We start from the raw sequence: 19,546 nt of genomic DNA, 5'->3' as shown, positions 1-19,546 counted from the left end.
AGTCTTCATAAGCACTATTTTTAAAAAAAACCCTAATAGCTGCCTTTTTCAATTCAAATACCATCATTAGTCCTTCACAAAGTACTATCACTGGTCTCCTGAGATTATACAATTACAGAAAAATACCAGACAGATGAGCAAAGCAGGGAGGAAAGGCAAATGAAATGTAATAATTGTACGTTCTTGCTCTTTGTTTTTGTTAAGCAACAGTTTGAATGAAGTTTTAGCTATTTTAAAGACATGCACAATGTAAGGCTAATAACATTTTTTTCTTCTATTTAGTTACATTGAGCAATGTCATTATGACTCCTATAGAATAAAGGAGTACAAAACTGAGTAATCAGCTAAAGATTCTAGTCTCCCAGTGACATCCCTGTTCATGTTTATATCCAGGAAAGTGGTGAAAGTGCCTTAGGAAGGACTGTACTCTTACATCTCTTTTTTACTTTTATAACTACTCCTGGCACAGATCATCCCCTTCCATGGAAAGCCAGCTTGCTTGGGGGTGAGGTTTGACCCCAACCCTAGATGTGGTGGATCCTTGAGGATTTTCAGATGGCCAGAGCCATCTAGCCAGAGGCCATGTGCTTCTGCACCTGATCAATCCCCAATGACCTCTGATTGCCTAGCAGTAAGGCTCCTTTGCAGACATGCTACCAGGGCCTTTCCTGGCTGGGACTGCCCCCCACAGGTGAGTTCACTGGAACCACTATAGCCATCAGCTGTACTATATTTTCTGATTAATTTTCCTGGGGACCGAGAGAGAGATGGTGTGGATATTCTCACCCCAGTTCTTGCCACCCACCCCAGCCTGGACTCTAATCCCACCGCATTCAAATGTAGCTCCTCAGGAGCTGAACATACAGCTGAGCCCCTCTTTCTCATGGACACTGTAGGGGCATGATCTGGGAGCCCATGGCGTGGAGCCCTCATTCGAGGCAAAGCACAGAGGAGTGCTGCAGCTGTGGATATTTCTATGCTAGAAAGCCCCCCAATTTAGGTGGTTACATAGTGCTTGTGCAGCTGTCCTGACCCTGCACCAACCCCAGGGATGCAGTCCATTATGTCACCAACTCAGAAGGCCATTTATAGTGGCTGGTCCCTGCGCAATGATTTCAGGGGAGGCAGAGTTACCCCTGCATCGCTGAAGATGGATGGATGGTTTATTGACAACTAGGGAGGCTAAGTGGGCTGTACAGGCTTGGCGTTCCAGATCTGAATAGAGCTTCTTTAGGGAAGTTCAATTCCATGAGCTATTGCCGTCACTGAACACCCACCCATAGAACAGGTGCATATACCCTCCACTCCAAGTTACACACTGAGTCCAGCTATCCTGTGGATAACTTGGCCCAGTAACATAGCCATTCCCCTTATTGCCTCATAAACAGGGACAGCATTTGGCCCTTAGTATTAAAAATATCTAAGCTACAATCAGACAGCAAAGAATAATTCTGATACAGGAGGTAAAATTTTACAGTAGGAAACCACTATAATTGTGCATTACAGTGTCTATGGCTCTATTTCTTACACATTTCCGACAAACACTGCTAAGAACTCTTCCTGAAACTCGCATACAAAAATAACTGCAGTTTAAGCAGCAGGAAGTTTGAGATATAAAACAACAAAAGCAAGGAAATTCAAAGTTAAGACTGACACTCCATCCCTGGCTCGTTATGTTGTGCTTAGCTGCTGCAGTACATATGGTATGTAACATAACTCACTGATCTGAGACCACGGCAATAAATAACCAGGCACAAAGGGATGACTGAGGAAAGGAATGCTAGCTTTAACTTTGCATTTCCTTGCTTTTGGCAATTTGTGTTGCAACCTTCCAGTTACTTAAGCATGTTTTTTGTGTGCTCTTTTCTTTATATATTTGTAATTAGTAGTGGAGATTTTTACAGTGTTTCTTGCTTTAAAATTGAAATTCAAGGAAAAGTCTCTCTCTGTGAAGTATCAACTTTAAAGGCTCTGTTGATTACGTCAGTATAAAACACACATTCTGAATCAGGCAGTCTCTTATGGGTCCATTGTAAACCTGACTTTTGGGGTTTTTTGACATGATTATAAAAATTCACTATACTTGAAACTTAGCAGACAAGGCCTCAGCCATGTACATATTTAGCTGCTTTGCTATTTTTAAGCCATAGAAAGAAGGATTTTTGGTAGTCATGTCAAACTAGATTTTCAGACTGGTCTAAATCCAGTACATCTGTACATGCCAGACAGCAATTGCATCGAAGGGACTGCTAAGCTCTGTTGGCTACACAAAGCATGTCTTAAAAATTCTTTAAATACTTATTTCCAAGAAGGGTTGTAATGGCTATTGTGATTTCCAGTCAAGGGGAACACAGTATATTTTGTATGCCACAGACAACAACAACTTGATTAGGTCAATGGCAAAGGGTGTACAATACTGTATATAAGAGAGGGAGTAGGATTTTCAAAAGTGTCTCAATGATGTCATAGCATAAGTCCCAGTGACACTCAATGGGACTTGTGCTCCTATGTCACTTGCATACTTTTGAAAATCCCACCCACCGTGTGCAATACTAAAAACTCTTATGTACATGACTTAAAACAGATAAAAGTGTATTCTGCTGACTCCTGAGGGCGAGCCTGTTGCAGGCTCTGGTCCTGTAAGCTACTCTATGAGGTCTGATCTCTGGGTCTGCATGGAGCCCCACTTAAGTGAATGGGGCTCTGCATAGGTGTAGGGGTCAGTCCATTTGAGAGAGCTTGAAGGACAGGGGACTATGGCAAAACTCCCATTGACTTAACTGGGAAATCTGTCAAGATTAAGGACTACAAGGCTGTGACCCTTGAATTTTAGATTTCAACCCAAAGGGGATATTTAGTCTTGTTAATAATCCAGGAAAAATGAGTTTTTGATGGAAATGTGAATACATCCATAAGTGTGGAAGTGCCATTAAAAAGTCTGCATTTGCCAACATTTACCACAATGTTATCAGAGGCATTTCAGTTCCCCCTACCCTATATTTAGAGTAGGAAATCACTGTGGAAAATGCGTGGTTTCCTGTTGGCTAGTGTTGACTTTTTAATGGTGACCACTGGATAATACAATGAGCAGAAACTGTATTTCCTAAATCCAGTCTTGGTATTTTGCCATCATTTCTATGCAACATGGAACTTGCTGGTTGCTGTTTATAGCCCAGCACAATCATAACACTCAGAATGCCAACACAATTGGATTTCAGCTACTGAGCAAAGGAAGGCCAACTCATTTCGGAATTGTCAGGTTTAAATGATTTATTTTATCATTGGGTTTTATGTTATTAAAGCAGTACATTGTTAATTGAAAAGTTAAAAAGAAGGAAATTAACTAACCTCAGATACATCTTGGGGTTTCTGTGCATTATCTTTTTCTTTCTTGCTCTTTTGGTTTTCATTTTTGATGCGTTTTGTTCCAGACACTTTTGTTTTAGTTTCACTCTCCTGGGAACTGTTATCCTGTTTTCGAGGTTTCACTGGAGGCAATGGCTTATCTTCCTCTCCTTTAATAAATCTTTCATATGGCAGGATTAATCTAAAGGATTAAGGAACAAATAATTGATCAGTTTTTGCAGTTCTCGTAAAGAAAAAAAATGTAGCACCTCTGAGCAGTTTATTTAATAAACCTAATTTTTCTACAGCATAAACACAATTCTGTAACCTGGACCTTAATATTTATCCCACATATGATAAAGCAACATATTTGGCAAGATTCTCAGCTGGTGCCAATCAGTGTCATTCCACAGATGCCCACAGAGCATGTTGGTTATGGAGCTAAGGATATGTCCCACAGTGTTTTCAACTCGTTTAAAAGTCAATCATATCTTTCTTTTGGCTGCCTACTCCTAAACCTGTAGAGTGAATGCCAGTAAAATGGTACAAAGCTAAGGCAACCTAATAGCACACCCATATATTTCCAGCCTGGAGGTGAACATAAAAGCTGTAAATTTGCATGTAGACTGAAAACTTGGGAGAGAGATTATTTCACCCTGCCTCCAATGGAGGGTGTAGAACAATTTGACTAGCACAGAGCTGCCTTTTCTGGCAAATCCATGAAGTGAAAGCTAGGTTGGTCCCCATTCTGGAGGATGTTCCTTTGCTCTTCTGTCAAAGGGCAAGAGGGGTGAGGGTTGCTGCTCGGAGGACAGTGGCAGGGGGAGCATGACAAAGCAAATCACAAAGATTTAAAAAATAAAGAACTTTAATTGCAGAACTTTCTTCAACAAAGGGTGTGAAATCACTTTTTAAAAAAGAAAAATCTCAAAAAGTTTGAGTTTTAATCTATCTGTTTTCCCTTTGCAATGTAGCTCTTGATCTAAAAGGAAAAATAACTGATGTAATTAAAAGGGATGGATTGCATTACAATCTCAGTTTCAACTTCAGTGATTAAAGTTTTTATAATGCATTTGGTATGATTAATGACTCACTGTGGGATTAATACAAGACTCAGACTTTAAAAATATGAACTTTAATACAACAAACATAATTTGTTTAAAAAAAAAGACAAGTTGACTCAATGAAGAAAATGTACTTTGCTTATAAACAACATAAATCTGTACAAATGCTGGGAATCCTTAATTATCTTGAATCTAAGACTCCAAGGCAGAAAACTCTTTGGTTCAGATATATGTTTGTTATCCTACAATCAGTTTCCAACCATGCAATTTTGATTTAAATACTTAGATGCTGAAACACAGTTTGGGCTTAAGAGAGCAGAAATTAGATTGTTTGTGATCTTAATGTTTCACATTTTAATAAAATACAACATAATTTATGTTAAAATATAAACCTAATTTATGCCATATTAGAAACAAAATTTAGTAACTGAGCATGCTCTGACATGGTATGTGCAAAGAGGCGTGAATAATATTTTCTAGCCCTGAATTTGGCAGTGCTCCAGTAATGAAGCTAAGCAGAGCCCACAGGGAATATTCATCTTCAGATCCCATTACAAACTGAGTTTAAACATGTTACAGCTGCTAAAACTGGAAACTGCTCCCTCTATGCAGCCTTAGCAAAATAATATATAGTTGCCAAATACCTGCTTCCCACTGTAATATTACAGTTAATGTTTATATAATAAAAAGCATAACTAGGCAGAATAAGAAAAAATAATCTTGTTCATACTTGAGGCTGGTAAATTTCATTTGTAAAGCACAAATATTCATGAAACACTTAATATCTCCCTCTGCTGCATGCAGCATTTGGGACTTTACTAGAGAGACAAGTTTTGGTTTCATATTGGGCAATATTTATATCTTACTGCCATGTGTTAAATATTTAAAGTCACTTTTAATAAAAACACATTTTATTGCTATAATTGTTCGCACTGCGATAGGATTGTTTGACTTTGTTTTGTTTCCATGGGAACATGTCCTCCATTTGCAATCTCCATATACCCTCAGTAAATGTTTCAATAGCTGTTCATAGCTCTAGATGAGATGAAGATGATATTGTACCGCTAGTGGTCCTTTTAATAAAAGATACTATGTGATTAACCTTCTGGTTAAGGCAGAAATCGGAATAAGGATGGGCCTGACAAGATAAATCACTTTTAGCATTCTTTCCATGGATTCTTTTATGGCACTTTCTGACAAAGGTTCCTCCTCTTTGTTGCCATATAGAGCACCAGGACTCATTAGGTTTGGTGCTAATTAGGAACCACAGCTTAAATGTCCTTTTCTAATCTTAAGAGTTCATGTGGGAATACAACATTTTCATTTCAGTTCTTTTTCACTGAGTTCAGCAGTTGGCTCTGAGACAGCAGTAAAAAATACATTTCACATAGCTGGTCAAAGGCCTAGAGCCAGCAGCAGGAAATCTGGAATTAAATGTTTCTTGTATCGGGAAAGAGGCATGACTAAGGTAAAACTGAATCAAAACACACGGATGGCTTGTTCTAGAGGTTTCCCCCCCTTTTTAAACTAAGGCCCAATGTGCTGCTGTTTCTCTACAGCACAGAGATAATTTGTAAGCACGCGCATACATACATACACAGGCACAAAGCAAAAAGGAAGCATACATGAATATGCACTGTGAGGCTCTAGAGAAGCCTAACACCATGAACAATTGCTGCTTCATATAGAGATTTCCGTTTGTTACAATTTGCACTGAATGTTTTTTCAGTTATCCTGTCATGGTACAACATGATTACCCACAGGATATGATCTTATCATTTGATTATTAGAAGTTTTTATAGTACAAGAGTAATAAAGCTAATACAGCTTTCAGAATATTTAAACAACCAGCTAATACACCATTAAAACACACTGTTCTTATCCAATTTAAGGTCAACGTTGCCCAACACAGGAAAAATGTGGTTATCTATAATACAAATAGGTTAGCAGAATGCAACATGCCTGGAACTAGCTCAAGATTTTTGTCAAATATTTGCAGCACAACTAAGATTTAATCAGTCTTCAAGCATATAAAGGTAAAGACATATTAAAAATATGGCTACCTGGAATACATTAAACTTTAAAATAACAGCTAAATTTTCAGCTGGTTTGAACTGTAACTGTGTTTCACATGGCAGGGCTGGGGTAAGTACCAATGTATTCATAAGAAAAATTAAAAGAATATTTTGTGGTCTAAAGAATATTTACTCCTAAAGACTGCAAGCAGCCCAAATAAAAGGGCCTTTATCATGATCAAGATTCCAATATTAAGATTAACAAAATGTATTATTTATAAGGCAATTAACATAAATAGAATATGTAAGCAGTAGTGTATTAAAAAAATCTGTCCAAAGGCAGCAGATTTTTAGCAGCATGAGGTTTTTTTCCCTTGGAATGAAACAAGAATAACATTTTCCAGCCAAGAGCAGAAACAGTAGGGGAGTCTTTGCTATCACAGAGCTTCTTATTAAATTCAGTCACTGTGAAAACTGAGACTTTACAAAATAAATAAATAAAGACAACTTAAAATCAATACAAGTTAGATTAACAAATCAGTGTTATACTAATCCTGATTTATTACAATCAGCAATATTAAGTTTAATCACATATAAATGGCTAGTCTAAAAATATTCTGCTTTACTGAGTCTTGAATTAAATAATGGTGCAGAGTGTACCAAGTTTTTAGATCTGCATCATCTGATATTATGAAAAATTCAATGTACTGCTCTGCAGCAGATGTCAGAGGTCAGCAAATCTATTACAGTAATGTAAGTAATCTGGCTTTCTGCCAATTTAAAAAGAAAAAAAGAAAGAAAGAAACACAGAGGCAGATAATTTTATATTTATAAATTCTAAAATCCTCCAGGGACTGCATCTTTTTCCCAACAAAAAGCAGAATTCACATCAGAGAAATGTATTTCACCCTATAACAAACATATCTTCGTCACTGGCATTTCATAAAAAGAAAAAGAAAGAAAAAGCCCTTAATCTTTATAAATCAACATTTTTTCCAGCTACAGGAAAAAACAATGCAAAATTTAATGTGAACCAGTAACCACTAACGTTTCATATATTGATTAATGCACACACAGAATGAATGAGCTTTTTAGCTAAACTCTGCTTCATAGGACATGAGAGAGTGTCTATTTATAGGAATAGTAATAATAATTAATAAAATGGTTAGAATAATGTAAAGGGTCTGACAAACCCAGGAGGAGGAGGAAAATTAAAAGTTAAGGCTGCCAATTCTTTCTTTAACTCTCCCCACTGTGCTGGGGTACTACAGGGCTCTCTGATCAGGAAGTGACCATATGTACAGTACACGATGCTCTATCCACAGGCTCCATAAGGTGAGTTATGGGCGCAAAGGCAGCTTGGGTGCTGAAGTCTAAACCCTTTCACTATTTTAACATAGCTCATGCCTGGGTTTAATTCTTTCATTTCTTTCTTTGTGAATGACAGAACAGAAATTCCCCAATGTGTCTCCCTTTCATATCCTATTCTCTTCTCTAGTATTCCAGACTTAACACAATGCAAAATGGAAACTTTGGATTTTTTTAGGGATGATTTAAAGGTCTGGTGACCAGGTTTTTTCCATTCGCAGCTAAGGGTTCAGAAGCCTGACTGAAATTGAAAGGCAGAATATTTCAATCTGATAAATGAAACAAGTTTGTTTTACACAATGCATAATTAACCTGTGGAACTCATTGCCACTGGATATCACTGAGGCCAAGAGCTTAGTATGATTCAAAAAGGATTAGCCATTTATATGGAGAGTGGCAATGTCCACAGTTACAGCAGATAAGATTTAAAAATACAGAGAAGGGATATAAACCCTTGTATTTCAATCAAGGAATAAAAAAACTCACACTGACAGGGGTTTGGAAGAAACTTCTATTTCCATCATTGTCCACTATGCAGTTTCTTGCACCTCCTTCTGAAGCACCTGATCCCAGCCATGCTTAGAGACCAGATAAACTGGACCACCTGTCTGATTCAATGTAGCAATTGCTGTGCTCCTAAAATAACAGCCCCATCACATAAACAATAGCAGCTGGGTAGGGCTGCCTGACACGTCTCAGACAAGAACCTGAGATTGGAGTTCAGAAGTTAGATTAAAAATGGGAGGAGTGAGTCTTACCCACTCGTGGTTCTCTACAATAAATTCAGTACATTTATGCTATGGTGATAGGCATAATAGAAATGCCAAAATTCATATTACAGCCTCAATCACCCTGGCCTGATTTTGTTTCCTAAGTTCATGGCAAAACTTCCATTTACTTGAAGGGGAGCAGGAATGAGCCACTGTGATCTCAATGGGATGTGTTTCTTGCTTTTTTAATATGCTACTGTTGAAATGAAAACCCATAATTTCTCAAAGCCATATGGCCTGATATTAGAAGCAGCACTATCATGAAAGGCATAAGATCATGCCATCACTTTAGCTAGAGGCTTTGTCATGGGATACAGTGCTCAGCTGTTTGAAAGCATAGGAAAACTGGACCAAGAACACAGCTCCTAATGACCAAGGCAAATATGCAGTAGAGGAAGGGGCAGAAGAGAAGTTCAAAACCAGAGGCCTGATCCCTGAATCCAGAAGAGGAAAATGAAGTGTGCTGGGGGAACCAGTAATGTATTCCAAAAGGCTGATTTCATTTGTACTGTGCAGGGGTTCCGAAAGCAAGCGTTGCACTCTTTTGTGTAGAATACAATAACAATCGCATCATTTGCATTTGTCTGAAGTACGAAAGGGGCATGTATTTTATCAGTACAGACAAAATTTGTTTGAGTTCAGTTTTGTTCCCAGAGAACTTTCCTGCCTTACAGAAATGGATCTTTCATCTTTTCATCAACAACTTGCCTTACAGCACACTGGGAGTGCTGCTGGGTATGGAGAGCGCTCACACCATTGAGAGGTGGGAACTGCCTGTGTGTAAGAGAGTTCAAACACACTTTGATTTAAATAAACTGGAAATTAGTGATATTACAAACACCGCCGTTGATTTACCTGAGCAGTCTGAGGATGAAAGCTTAGGAACTCTCCATCCTATAAAGCAATAGGAAAAGATAAAGGACCAAATCCTATCCCCAGTGACCAGCCCAACTAGATGGGCTGGATGCAGGGGATGGGCACTGGGCCAGGGGTGCTGTGGGGAGAGAATCCTCCAGGCCACTCCAGAGAAGCTTCTTTAGCCTATGTCTCTGTTGCAAACACCATCTTCTCCACCCAATGCAGTAGTAGTCGTAGTGGATCCACACAATTGCTCACCCACCAGCCCTTCCTGAGCAATGCCTACCCACTAAGGTGCAGGGAGCTTTGCAATGTTCAGCCTTCCCCCCGTGACGTGCTCAGTCCACAGCAAAGTTCGGTGCAGAAGAGGGGTGGCACTCAGAGGGAGTTGTTTCTGTATAGGGACTGAAGTTGGCCCTCTCCCTTGTTTGGGGTGCTCAAGGGATTGGGAGCACAGCTCCTTGTGATCCCTCCTCCACATGCAAGTGACAAAGACAATCTGTCCTTAAGCATTGGAAGAGAATGTCCTACTATCAAAATACATTTTTACATGTAAACTTATTTCTATTGACTTCAGTGCTGGCCAGTAAGTCTCTAAAACTGCAAAACAAGTCTTGAGTAAGTTCTGCAAAAACACAATGTTCTGAGATATTTTGAATGGGCAGCTAAGAATCTGTTTTAATTGTAAACAATTCCATTCTTCTGTCATCTGATACTTTATTTTTTAAAAAATTTTGTGAGGGAGGGGAACCATGCTTTCTGAATTTTCAATAGTTCCTTTGTTAAAGCATCTGTTACTCACATAATTGAAAAGATGTTTGTTCAGTGGCATGCTTGAGACTACAGTTATTTAATCTTAATGATAAAGCCCCGAGGACAGAAAATCATAAGTAAAAACTTCTTGTTATTTATCAAAAAAGAAAAAGGGCTAACACACCTAATCTATCCTCAAATTTAAATTCATGCTTGATAGAAAACTACTGATACAATTCGCAACTTCCAAAGTTTTCTTAGAAGCTATGAAGAGTTCGGGATAAAAAGCAGGGTGAAAAGCAAAATAAAACAACAAAGCTAGTATGACAAAGAAAAACTGCTGTTTGGCAAGTTTTTTGGGTCAAACAAAGAACTAGCTGTAGTTTACAGAATGACATAACACTTAATTAATTTTTCCCTGAGGATGTTTTCACACTCAGTGTAAACCAAAACCTTCTATTAATTACAACTTGTATTAAAGACAACCATAAGCATTTTTATATAGATGTTATAATAGGCTCCTATTTTTCTATCTAGGAGACTGGTGGCTGTTTCTTACAGAACACTGTTGAAATGCCCACACTTTATGAAGTTATCTAAATACTTTAAGAAAACCAAACAGTATTTGTGTGGAATGCTAGACTCTCTTGCATATTGAATTACTTTACAGTATCCTTAGGGTAGAAAGTCTTTATAGCTGTTAAAGAGAAACCTTTTAAGGGCCTTATTTTGACCTGGCTTGTTTCCATAACACAATGATGAGTTGTTGTTTTTTACATAAGAGCTGCCATACTGGGTCAGACCATAGTCCATCTTGCCCAGTATCCTCTCTCTGGCAGTGGCCCATAGATTTTTTGACCACTGTTGCACACTGAGTGGGAGTTTTCGGAAAACTTTCCATGGGGACTCCAAGATCTCTTTCTTCAGTTGGTAATAGTTAATTTAGAACCCACCATTACATATGCATACTGGGGCAGTGGTGGGAGAGCAATCAGTAGAATGGAGCTCTCCTATTTAGCTTTTGCAATCTTCTGTTGTCACCTAGATTTTTTCTTGTGCACAAGGATATATATTTAGTATGTGCTGCAGATCTCAGATATTACAGTGCAAGTACAGTTTAAAAAACCAGATAAACTAACAGACTGTTTCTCAAAGTATGGGACACACCTTCCCTGGTGGGTCAAGAAGAACTACCCAAAGGGGTACATACAGACCTCTCAGTTGTTCTCCAGTGTTTCAGCTTTCATTTCTTAAAAAAAGTTAAGTTACTAACTGTTATGGTTGGGCAGAAAACTTTCCAAATATGAAGCAACTGTAGCTGATACCTGAGTCTGCAGAAAGTCTGAAACAATGACTCTGAGGTATGAATTGCCCCATTCATTTCAATGGGTGCTAATTCGATGCTAATTAAATACTTGCAGTGTCAACATTGTTAACTATTTCACTGTTCATCAAAGCATGTAAGACAGAAGTATCATATTACAAATATCAACTGCAGCATTTCCCAAGTTGTACGTGTGAACTCTCTGTGTTGAGCAGGGGTAGGCAAACTTTTTGGCCTGAGGGCCACATCGGGTTTCCAAAATTATATGGAGGGCCGGTTAGGAAAGGCTGTGCCTCCCCAGACAGCTAGGCATGGCCCAGCGCCCACCCCCTATCCGACCCCCCCTGCTTCTCGCCCCCTGACAGCCCCCCCCCCCCCCGGGACTCCTGCCCCATCCAACCCTGCTGTCCCCTGTCCCCTGATGGCCCTCCGACCTCTGCCCCATCCAACCACCCCTTCTCCCTGACCTCCCCCGGAACTCCTGCCTCTGACTGCTCTCCGCTGCCCCAACCAACCCCCCCTCTCCTTCCTGACTGCCACCCTCCAGGACGCCTGACCGCCCCGACCCCTATTCACACCCCCACCCCCTGACCACCACCCCGAACTCCCCTGCCCTCTATCCAAACCCCGCTGCTCCCTGCCCCCTTACTGCGCTGCCTGGAGCACCGGTGGCTGGTAGCGTGACAGCCGCGCCACCCAGAGCACCAGGACAGGCAGCTGTGCCGCCCGCTGGAGCCAGCCACGCTACCGCGCAGCACAGAGCACCCGGTCAGGCTGGGCTCCGCAGCTGCGCTGCCCGGCAAGAGCTCGCCGCCCCACTGCCCAGAGCATTGCGCCGGTGGTGCAGTGAGCTGAGGCTGTGGGGGAGCGGGGACAGCAGGGGAGGGGCTGAGGGCTAGCCTCCCGGGCCAGGAGCTCCGGGGCCGGGCAAGAGGGTCCCGTGGGCCGTAGTTTGCCCACCTTTGGTGTAGAGACTGCTATGGGGAAAATGTAAGGTCTGGCGGTCAGAACAAGGCCCTTACATTTTATTGCTCACACTTTACTTTTTTTATTACCTTTTGCTTTGAGCTTTTAAATATGTCACAAATTGTTTTTCTTGTAACCCTTATGAAAAATCCCTAATGCAACGTCATGAACATTACAGAAACGGAGCCTCTTGTTTACCCAGGACAATGGATGCTGTCAATCATGCATTTTGTGCGAAAGCAAAAGAAACCCCAAACCCTTTGTGTGAAAACCGCATCTGCGTTATTACTAATATCCTAGAACACACTGTGAAAAAGAATATTGCTTTGCAGAAAAGTAGCCATTTCCGATTGTTTCGTGTACCAATGATAAAAGATCCAGATCCTGAAGTGAGGTGTGAGAAGTGTCAAGTTGTGTAGGTTGGGGAGGAAAGGCTCAGTCTGAACCAGATACTGTTCATAACACACTCAGACTGAGCTTCTTTCTGTTATCACCCAAAATAACTGCGTTAAAGAAAAAAAGTAATGACCAAAATAACAACCATTCGTAAGCTTTGTACAGTTCGAGTCATCTACATAGTAACAGCCCCACAATGGGAAAACATTAATGCTTTTTATATTGGTAATCATCATCTGTAACATGAGCAATTAAGAACAGTCCTAATGGACTATGGCCAAGAGCCTGGTACTAATATTAAAAACTGACAGAGATGAATAGGTTTGGAAGCAAAACTAGGCTGACAAAGGCATTTTTATGAAGTGCTTGGGCCTATTTGATTTAAACCAATCAGAGGCAGGTTCAGACCAGTCAGGCCTACAGTGACAATAATGCATTCATTGGCATTATATGATTCCTGCAAGGCTTTAAATAAAAACATCCATTGATTCTATTCAGCAACCTGCACTTTCATTCTGACACTCATTAATAAACCAAAAGTAGCCTAACTAATACACAAATAACACGTACGGAAACACTGGCAATCTTGCCTTGTTTTAAAATGAAAACATTTACTGGAAACATGAAGCATGTTACATGAAAAATGAATCACTTGATAATGCATACTAAATCGTTCTTCCTCTTCCAGAAAAACAAAGCAGACAGACTCAGTGTTAAAAGCAAGCTATCTTAGTCACAGTGATTACTATGTGCAATGCTGAGGTAACAGCATTAGAGGTCTGTTCATTCCAAGCTGTTGGCTACACACACACTGTCAAAGTTCTGTGAGCTGGCACCCAAATCCAGACTAAATTCTGCAGCTGTCACCCTTCATAATGCTAACTTTAGAAGAGGTGATATCGTCCCGAATGCCATTGGGTTTCAGGTGATGTCTTGGCCCTCTACCTATGCATAGTTAGTTTTAAGCACCTACTGAAAGACAACTCTCTTCGTCACAGTGATCAGAAGATTCAGCTCATCTCTCTGGAACGGTGGTGGGCAACCTGTGGCGCGCGGGCTGCATGCGGCCCATCAGGGTAATGTGATTGCGGGCCGTGAGACATTTTGCTGACATTGAGCGTCCGCAGGCACGGACCCCCGCGCCGCCCAGTGGCCGCGGTTCGCCGTTCCTGGCCAATGGGATCTGTGGGAAGCTGCGCCCAGCATGTTCCGTCAGCCCGCAGCTCCCATTGGTCAGGAACAGCAAACCACGGCCACTGGGAGCTGTGGGGGGCCGTGCCTGCGGACGCTCAACATCAGCAAAATGTCTCGCAGCCCGCAATCAGATTACCTTGATGGGCCGCATGCAGCCCATGGGCTGCTGGTTGCTCACCGCTGCTCTAGAACCAGTTCAGAACTTTCTGAAACTCTACCCAGCAGGAGGGAAGACTTCCTGAGAACATCTGGGAGCAGGCCTCCGGCCTGGATAGACAAACTCATGTTAGCTCTGCTGTTGCTGGAGTGCTCAAAATAACAGGGTAATGCCATACACAGCTTGGATTAGCCACCTGAGTCCAAGCCCATCCCACCCTGTTCCCAAGCTTAGGCTGTTAGTCAGCTCTGCTGTCCAAGTCACAGCATCCACACTGATGTATTTAGTGCAATAACTTGACAAGAGCTAGGGCAAGTCTGTCCCCCCAGGCTGGGAAACATGCTCCCAGCTGCAGTGCAGAAATAACCCTCCTCAGCATCAAGAAAGCAGCGCAATACCAGACCAATGGGGGGCAAGTACTATTTCACTCTGAGGCTTACTAATGCTGTCACTCAAAGGTCATTCAAACTCAAGCATTTTCAATATTTTAAAGCCAGTGTGTAAACTACTACTAACTTTTTCATCTTAGGAAAAACTAGCTAAGGCAACATGACTGTCAGTGATTTCCAGTTTTAAAGAAGAACTGCAAGGCTAAGCCAAACAACAGTAGTATCAGAGAAGTCAGGGAATCATGCAGTCTGTCTCCAGTAAACAGGGAAAGGCCAGCAGACTTCAGAAAGGAAAAGTAAATTGTAAAGCAGTTCATTTTTCTGCTGAATGTCCCACACAGCCTGAATAGTGGGGTCATTCAGTGCCTACTTCCAGGCTTAACTCAATTTCCAGTTATCTTTGCAGCTCACCTTTAATTTAAAAAGCGTACATGTGTCCTGAATCAGAAATTCTGATCTATTTCTGTAGTGCAGCACTAGTTTTAGATTAAATGTCATCAGAGCATTTTGGCTATAAATGAGCATTACATTTTCAGCTGCTGTAGTCAGAATTACCAATTGAAACAAACCAAGGCAACTTTATTTGTCTTTTTCAGCATGAATACTCTTTTCCTGTGGTGGAAAAAGTAGCTAATACTCTAAATCCAGAGATTAGCCCGGCCCTGCTCTTTTCAGATCAAGATTTGGTAAAGGATAGAATATGAGTTTCATGCTTGAGGCTAAATGAAGATTAGGCTTCAGATTTAATGGTGCCAAATCTGACAAGATTTCAACACCAAATGCCATCTTTTGATGGCATGCACATGAATTAGAAAATAGGCCTTTTCTGATTTCAGGTCTAAGCCAGAACCACAACTATAAGAAAGAATTTGAATTCAGGCATTCAAATCCAAGCCACATGAAATATGAAGGAGTTTGGACCGCAGGAGTTCCACCTAAGGCCTCTCTCAATGATAAACCAAAAAAAAAGCCTTTTCTTCAAACAACTCATTGAGATGTCTGCGGGGGAAGTGTATTTCTCCTTTGGTAGCCTAGTGAATGCTCGCGAATCCAAGGAGTGTCACGAATCTAGTTCACGTTGCTATTAGTGCACTGGGTTGGAGGTACATAAGGACAGATTCAGACTGACATATTTTTCAGCATAGCCTCATTGAACTGCTCAAGATGGCACATGAAAAGCATATCTATATATCAAGAGCAGAATGTATGGTTTCATATGCAAAATAATAAACCACTAACATGATAGGGGAAGGAAAGAAAGGGATATTCCTGGCCCCACCTTTGTGTCTGGCTCATTCATCTCTCCACGACTACAATGGAGTCTCTCTTAGCAAGAGAGCCTCTCCTTTCCACTTTTACAATTTCATTCTAAAGCCCAGTAGAGGCCTCTATGTCTTCTGGGCCCAGCCCGACTGTAATGTTTAAATCTCATGTGCTTCTCGGGATTCCCTGTCAAATAAACAATATGCTATAAAATACATCTGGTGAGGGGAGTCCCAGCCTGCTGGATTTGAACAGATCAGCTGGCCCAGGCACAACAGAAAGACAAGGGGCCTGTTGAGGGTGCAGTGATGGAGAGGCAGAGTCTAATGTCAGTTCTGATTAGCACACAATCTGATCAGTCAACTATGCATACAAAACATTTGTTCATTCCCCTTTCATGTTAGTGGTTTATTATTTTACACATGCAACCCCAGAGTATATTCTTCTCTTGATGCATAGAGATTTACTCATGTGACTTCTTGGGCACTCAGATGAGGTTACACTACAAAGTGTGTCAGCTGGAATTTGCCCCTGTGCACTGTTAGCCAAGTAAAACATCTTACCCTGTTGATCCTGTCTATTTGGGTTGGATTCCAGAACGTTTCTAACTCTAGCTTTTGTGATGGCGGTGAAGTAGCTTCTTCATAATGGACCAAAGGGCCTTATGTTGGGGGTACCGATGTTGGAATTTAAGATTAGCAATTCCCCCCATCAGTTATGTTATTGTATCCAGCAGTATGTCCAATATCTAATGCTCTACAGTAAGGTGCAGAACTCATGCTGCATATAGCTTAATTATGCAATGCTTTGCATGGGCAAAACCAAATGCTTTCCTCCTGACCTCCACAGGCAGCCGCTTCATAACCTGGAACATGAGGTCAGATTTCCCTTATTTGAACTTGAATACACACACACACACACACACTTGATTAATAGTAACTGTATAAAAAAGAATGCCTTTCAAAAAATTCCAACAGTATTTTATTTAATGTGTGTTGGCTTCCTAAGCCCTGGAAGTTATCATCTACATTGGAAGAACAAGAAATCTGCAATTCTAACCAGCAACACTGGCTGCAAAGAAAAACAGTGTGTTGGCAGCAGCTTCTATGCAAGGAAGAGAGAAGAAAGTACCGAGGAATAGAAATGCAGTGCTTTGCATGACCTTCAATATTAACAGCATCCAACAATGCGGGCAACCCCATTATTTTGGATCTTGACAACTCGCCTAATTTGTATTCCTGAAAATTTCTGAATACAAATGGTAGACTCAATTAGTTGTCATTTAGTATTTTCTCTTTAATATGTTTTGTTCAATTTTGCAGCTTCTCTACTAGAAATGCTATGGTAAAATGTAGGTATGAAGCAAAAAGCAATCAGATGTGTGTGTTGTTTGTTTTGCCATTGGAGACACACACACTCTGGTTTAAATTACAGTGGATTATAGGACTACATTGTTGGAAGAATATTTACTATGCCTTTAAGAGAGCTCTCTCTCGCTCTCTCTCTCTCTCTCTCTCTCTCATTCTTTACAGAATGCTTTGAAGGCTCTCCAAATTAATTTTTTCTTTATTAAACAAGCATTTCGTATTAGTTATCTTACCTTTCATAATGTCTGCGGGTACATGTAGCAGCACTTGTGCTTCCAGGGTTACCGCCTAATTCATCATAAATATGTTTCCATTGTCGACGGGCTGTTATCTGTAAAAATGGCAATGGAAAATTTAATCTTGCATCTTTACAGATTCTACAGCATTTGAGTTCACAGCAACAAATGCCATGTGTGGTACTTTCAGAACAGCATGAAATACAAATACCATAAAAGCCCTCGCAGAATGTATAGTGTTCCTATGCTTTTTTGGTAAGATTACATTATATTAATCTGTTTTCTTTTTTCTAAGATGGGGTTTTACCATTAGTTCATTGTCAAATCACAAGCAATTCGGTCTTGCAATAAAGAACCTCAATCAATATAGGGTCATTACCATCAGAAGTTATGCAGACAAATCCCGCGGTACATTATGAAAATGAACCGAGAACTAACCACAAATAATGAGTATGTAGTTATTTTAACTGAATTAGAGAAAATAAATCTGTTGCAAAATCCAAATCCACCACAGACTCCCTAAATCCACAAAAGCATAGGCTGTAACTCTATATGTTACAAGCTGTTTATTTTTATCCATTTATGTCAGTAAAATATATAGATCAAATGGTAATGAAATCTTAACTTGCTCCAGTATTAATATTTGAGCTATGTATTTTATTGGACTAAATCGAAGAAAATAAACATCTTCTAACATATTGAGTTGCATTCCATGGTTTTGTTTTTTGTACAAAAATTAGGATTCTGCAGAATAACAGATGGAAGACCTGGCAAAAGAATTGTTTCTGAATGCCACCTCGTTATTTTATATATTCTGCTATATTTAAACCAGGAAGAAAAACAGGAATAGGACAAACATAACAGATCACTCTCTTCTCCATGCAGCTCATAAAGAGGGCCAGTGGGAAATTGTGGGGAAAAGATTGAGACAATTGTGGGGGAATTTTGTCATTTGCTTTGGAATGCTGTGGAGCTTAATATATTCAGACCCAGAGGCTTCTTCAAAGTTACCCACAGAGCTGTCAATAGAGGTCACTTAGGAGCTAAAGACAGCAATCAGAAGAAAACAAATATCATAACTTGCAATCTGGGGCCTATAATTTTAATCTAAAGAAGAAGAGATTAGTATGGTGGTTAAATATTACAGGCGAAATGGTGCCTTCTTCTGCTTTGCATAAAAGGAGATCCTTCCTTTGCAGAAAATATGCTCTGAAAACAAAAGGATAGCCGGAGATATGTTATTTGGTAATGTAATAATTTCTGTGAAGGTTTCTGACGTTTATCATTTGTCTCGTTCTCATTAGAAATAACTGTCACCTACTTCTAGCTGCAGGTAAAATCAAAATGCTACGATACTTTATTCATCAGTAGCTTGAGCTTGTCACAGAAACTTATGTGAAAGTATTTAATGCATATTTTGGGGAAAATTCAATATTTAGCTGCAATCTTCATCCAACCTTTTTGTTTTACATAAAGAAATGACTGCATTCACTCTTTTCATTTCCTTCTTCCTTAACCCCCACAAAGTCTGCAAGCAAGAGGGGAATAAGATGTGATATATCGCAATTAAGGGACAAATTTTGGTTAAATGGATGATTTAAATAGGAGTCATACCCTCCACTGAGGTCACAGTTTGGTCCCAAGTGTATTTCGTTCAGTTTCTTACATCACCTCACCACCGTAGTATCTATTTATCACTACAGTCTATCATAACCATGGGGTTAAACTCACAGCTCAAAAAAAGCTGAAGTCACGAGTTTAACCCCATAGTGATGCGAGCATGTGAGCATGAATGGATTCTTCTTCCGCAATTAACTGTTTGTTAAGGGCTTGCTCTTACTTCCGGTGAACTCAACAGGAGTTTTGCCATTGGCTTCAATATGAGCAGGATCTGACTCGATGGGGCAAATGCTTGGCTCTGATAAAGCTGTTTTGCACCACTTGAAGAGCACAAAACCACCTTAAACCCAGCCAAGCTGCTAGCTCTGGATTTTCCTGCTATAGAAGCATCTCTGGATAGTGTTGCTGGCCATTTCTAGTTCTCAAAGCATAGGAGTGTGCTGTGGACGAGTTGGAGGAAG

At 40.3% G+C, this 19,546-nt stretch overlaps 1 protein-coding gene across 3 annotated transcripts in view; it reads right to left on the bottom strand.

The window, feature by feature from the left end:
• The window catches only part of ARID5B (AT-rich interaction domain 5B), a 191,826-nt gene that overhangs the window by 7,106 nt on the left and 165,174 nt on the right, over nt 1–19,546 (bottom strand). For all 3 annotated transcript variants that reach the window (XM_075130822.1, XM_048858417.2, XM_048858418.2), the window contains 2 exons: nt 17,463–17,560; nt 3,349–3,547 (listed from right to left, as the gene is read on the bottom strand). In XM_075130822.1, the coding sequence (XP_074986923.1) occupies nt 3,349–3,547; nt 17,463–17,560 (297 nt within the window). The remainder of the gene's footprint in view (nt 1–3,348; nt 3,548–17,462; nt 17,561–19,546) is intronic.

Source organism: Caretta caretta, chromosome 7 (assembly GCF_965140235.1).
Source record: "Caretta caretta isolate rCarCar2 chromosome 7, rCarCar1.hap1, whole genome shotgun sequence".
NCBI lineage: Eukaryota > Metazoa > Chordata > Testudines > Cheloniidae > Caretta > Caretta caretta.
This window is presented reverse-complemented; position numbering and strand designations above follow the sequence as displayed.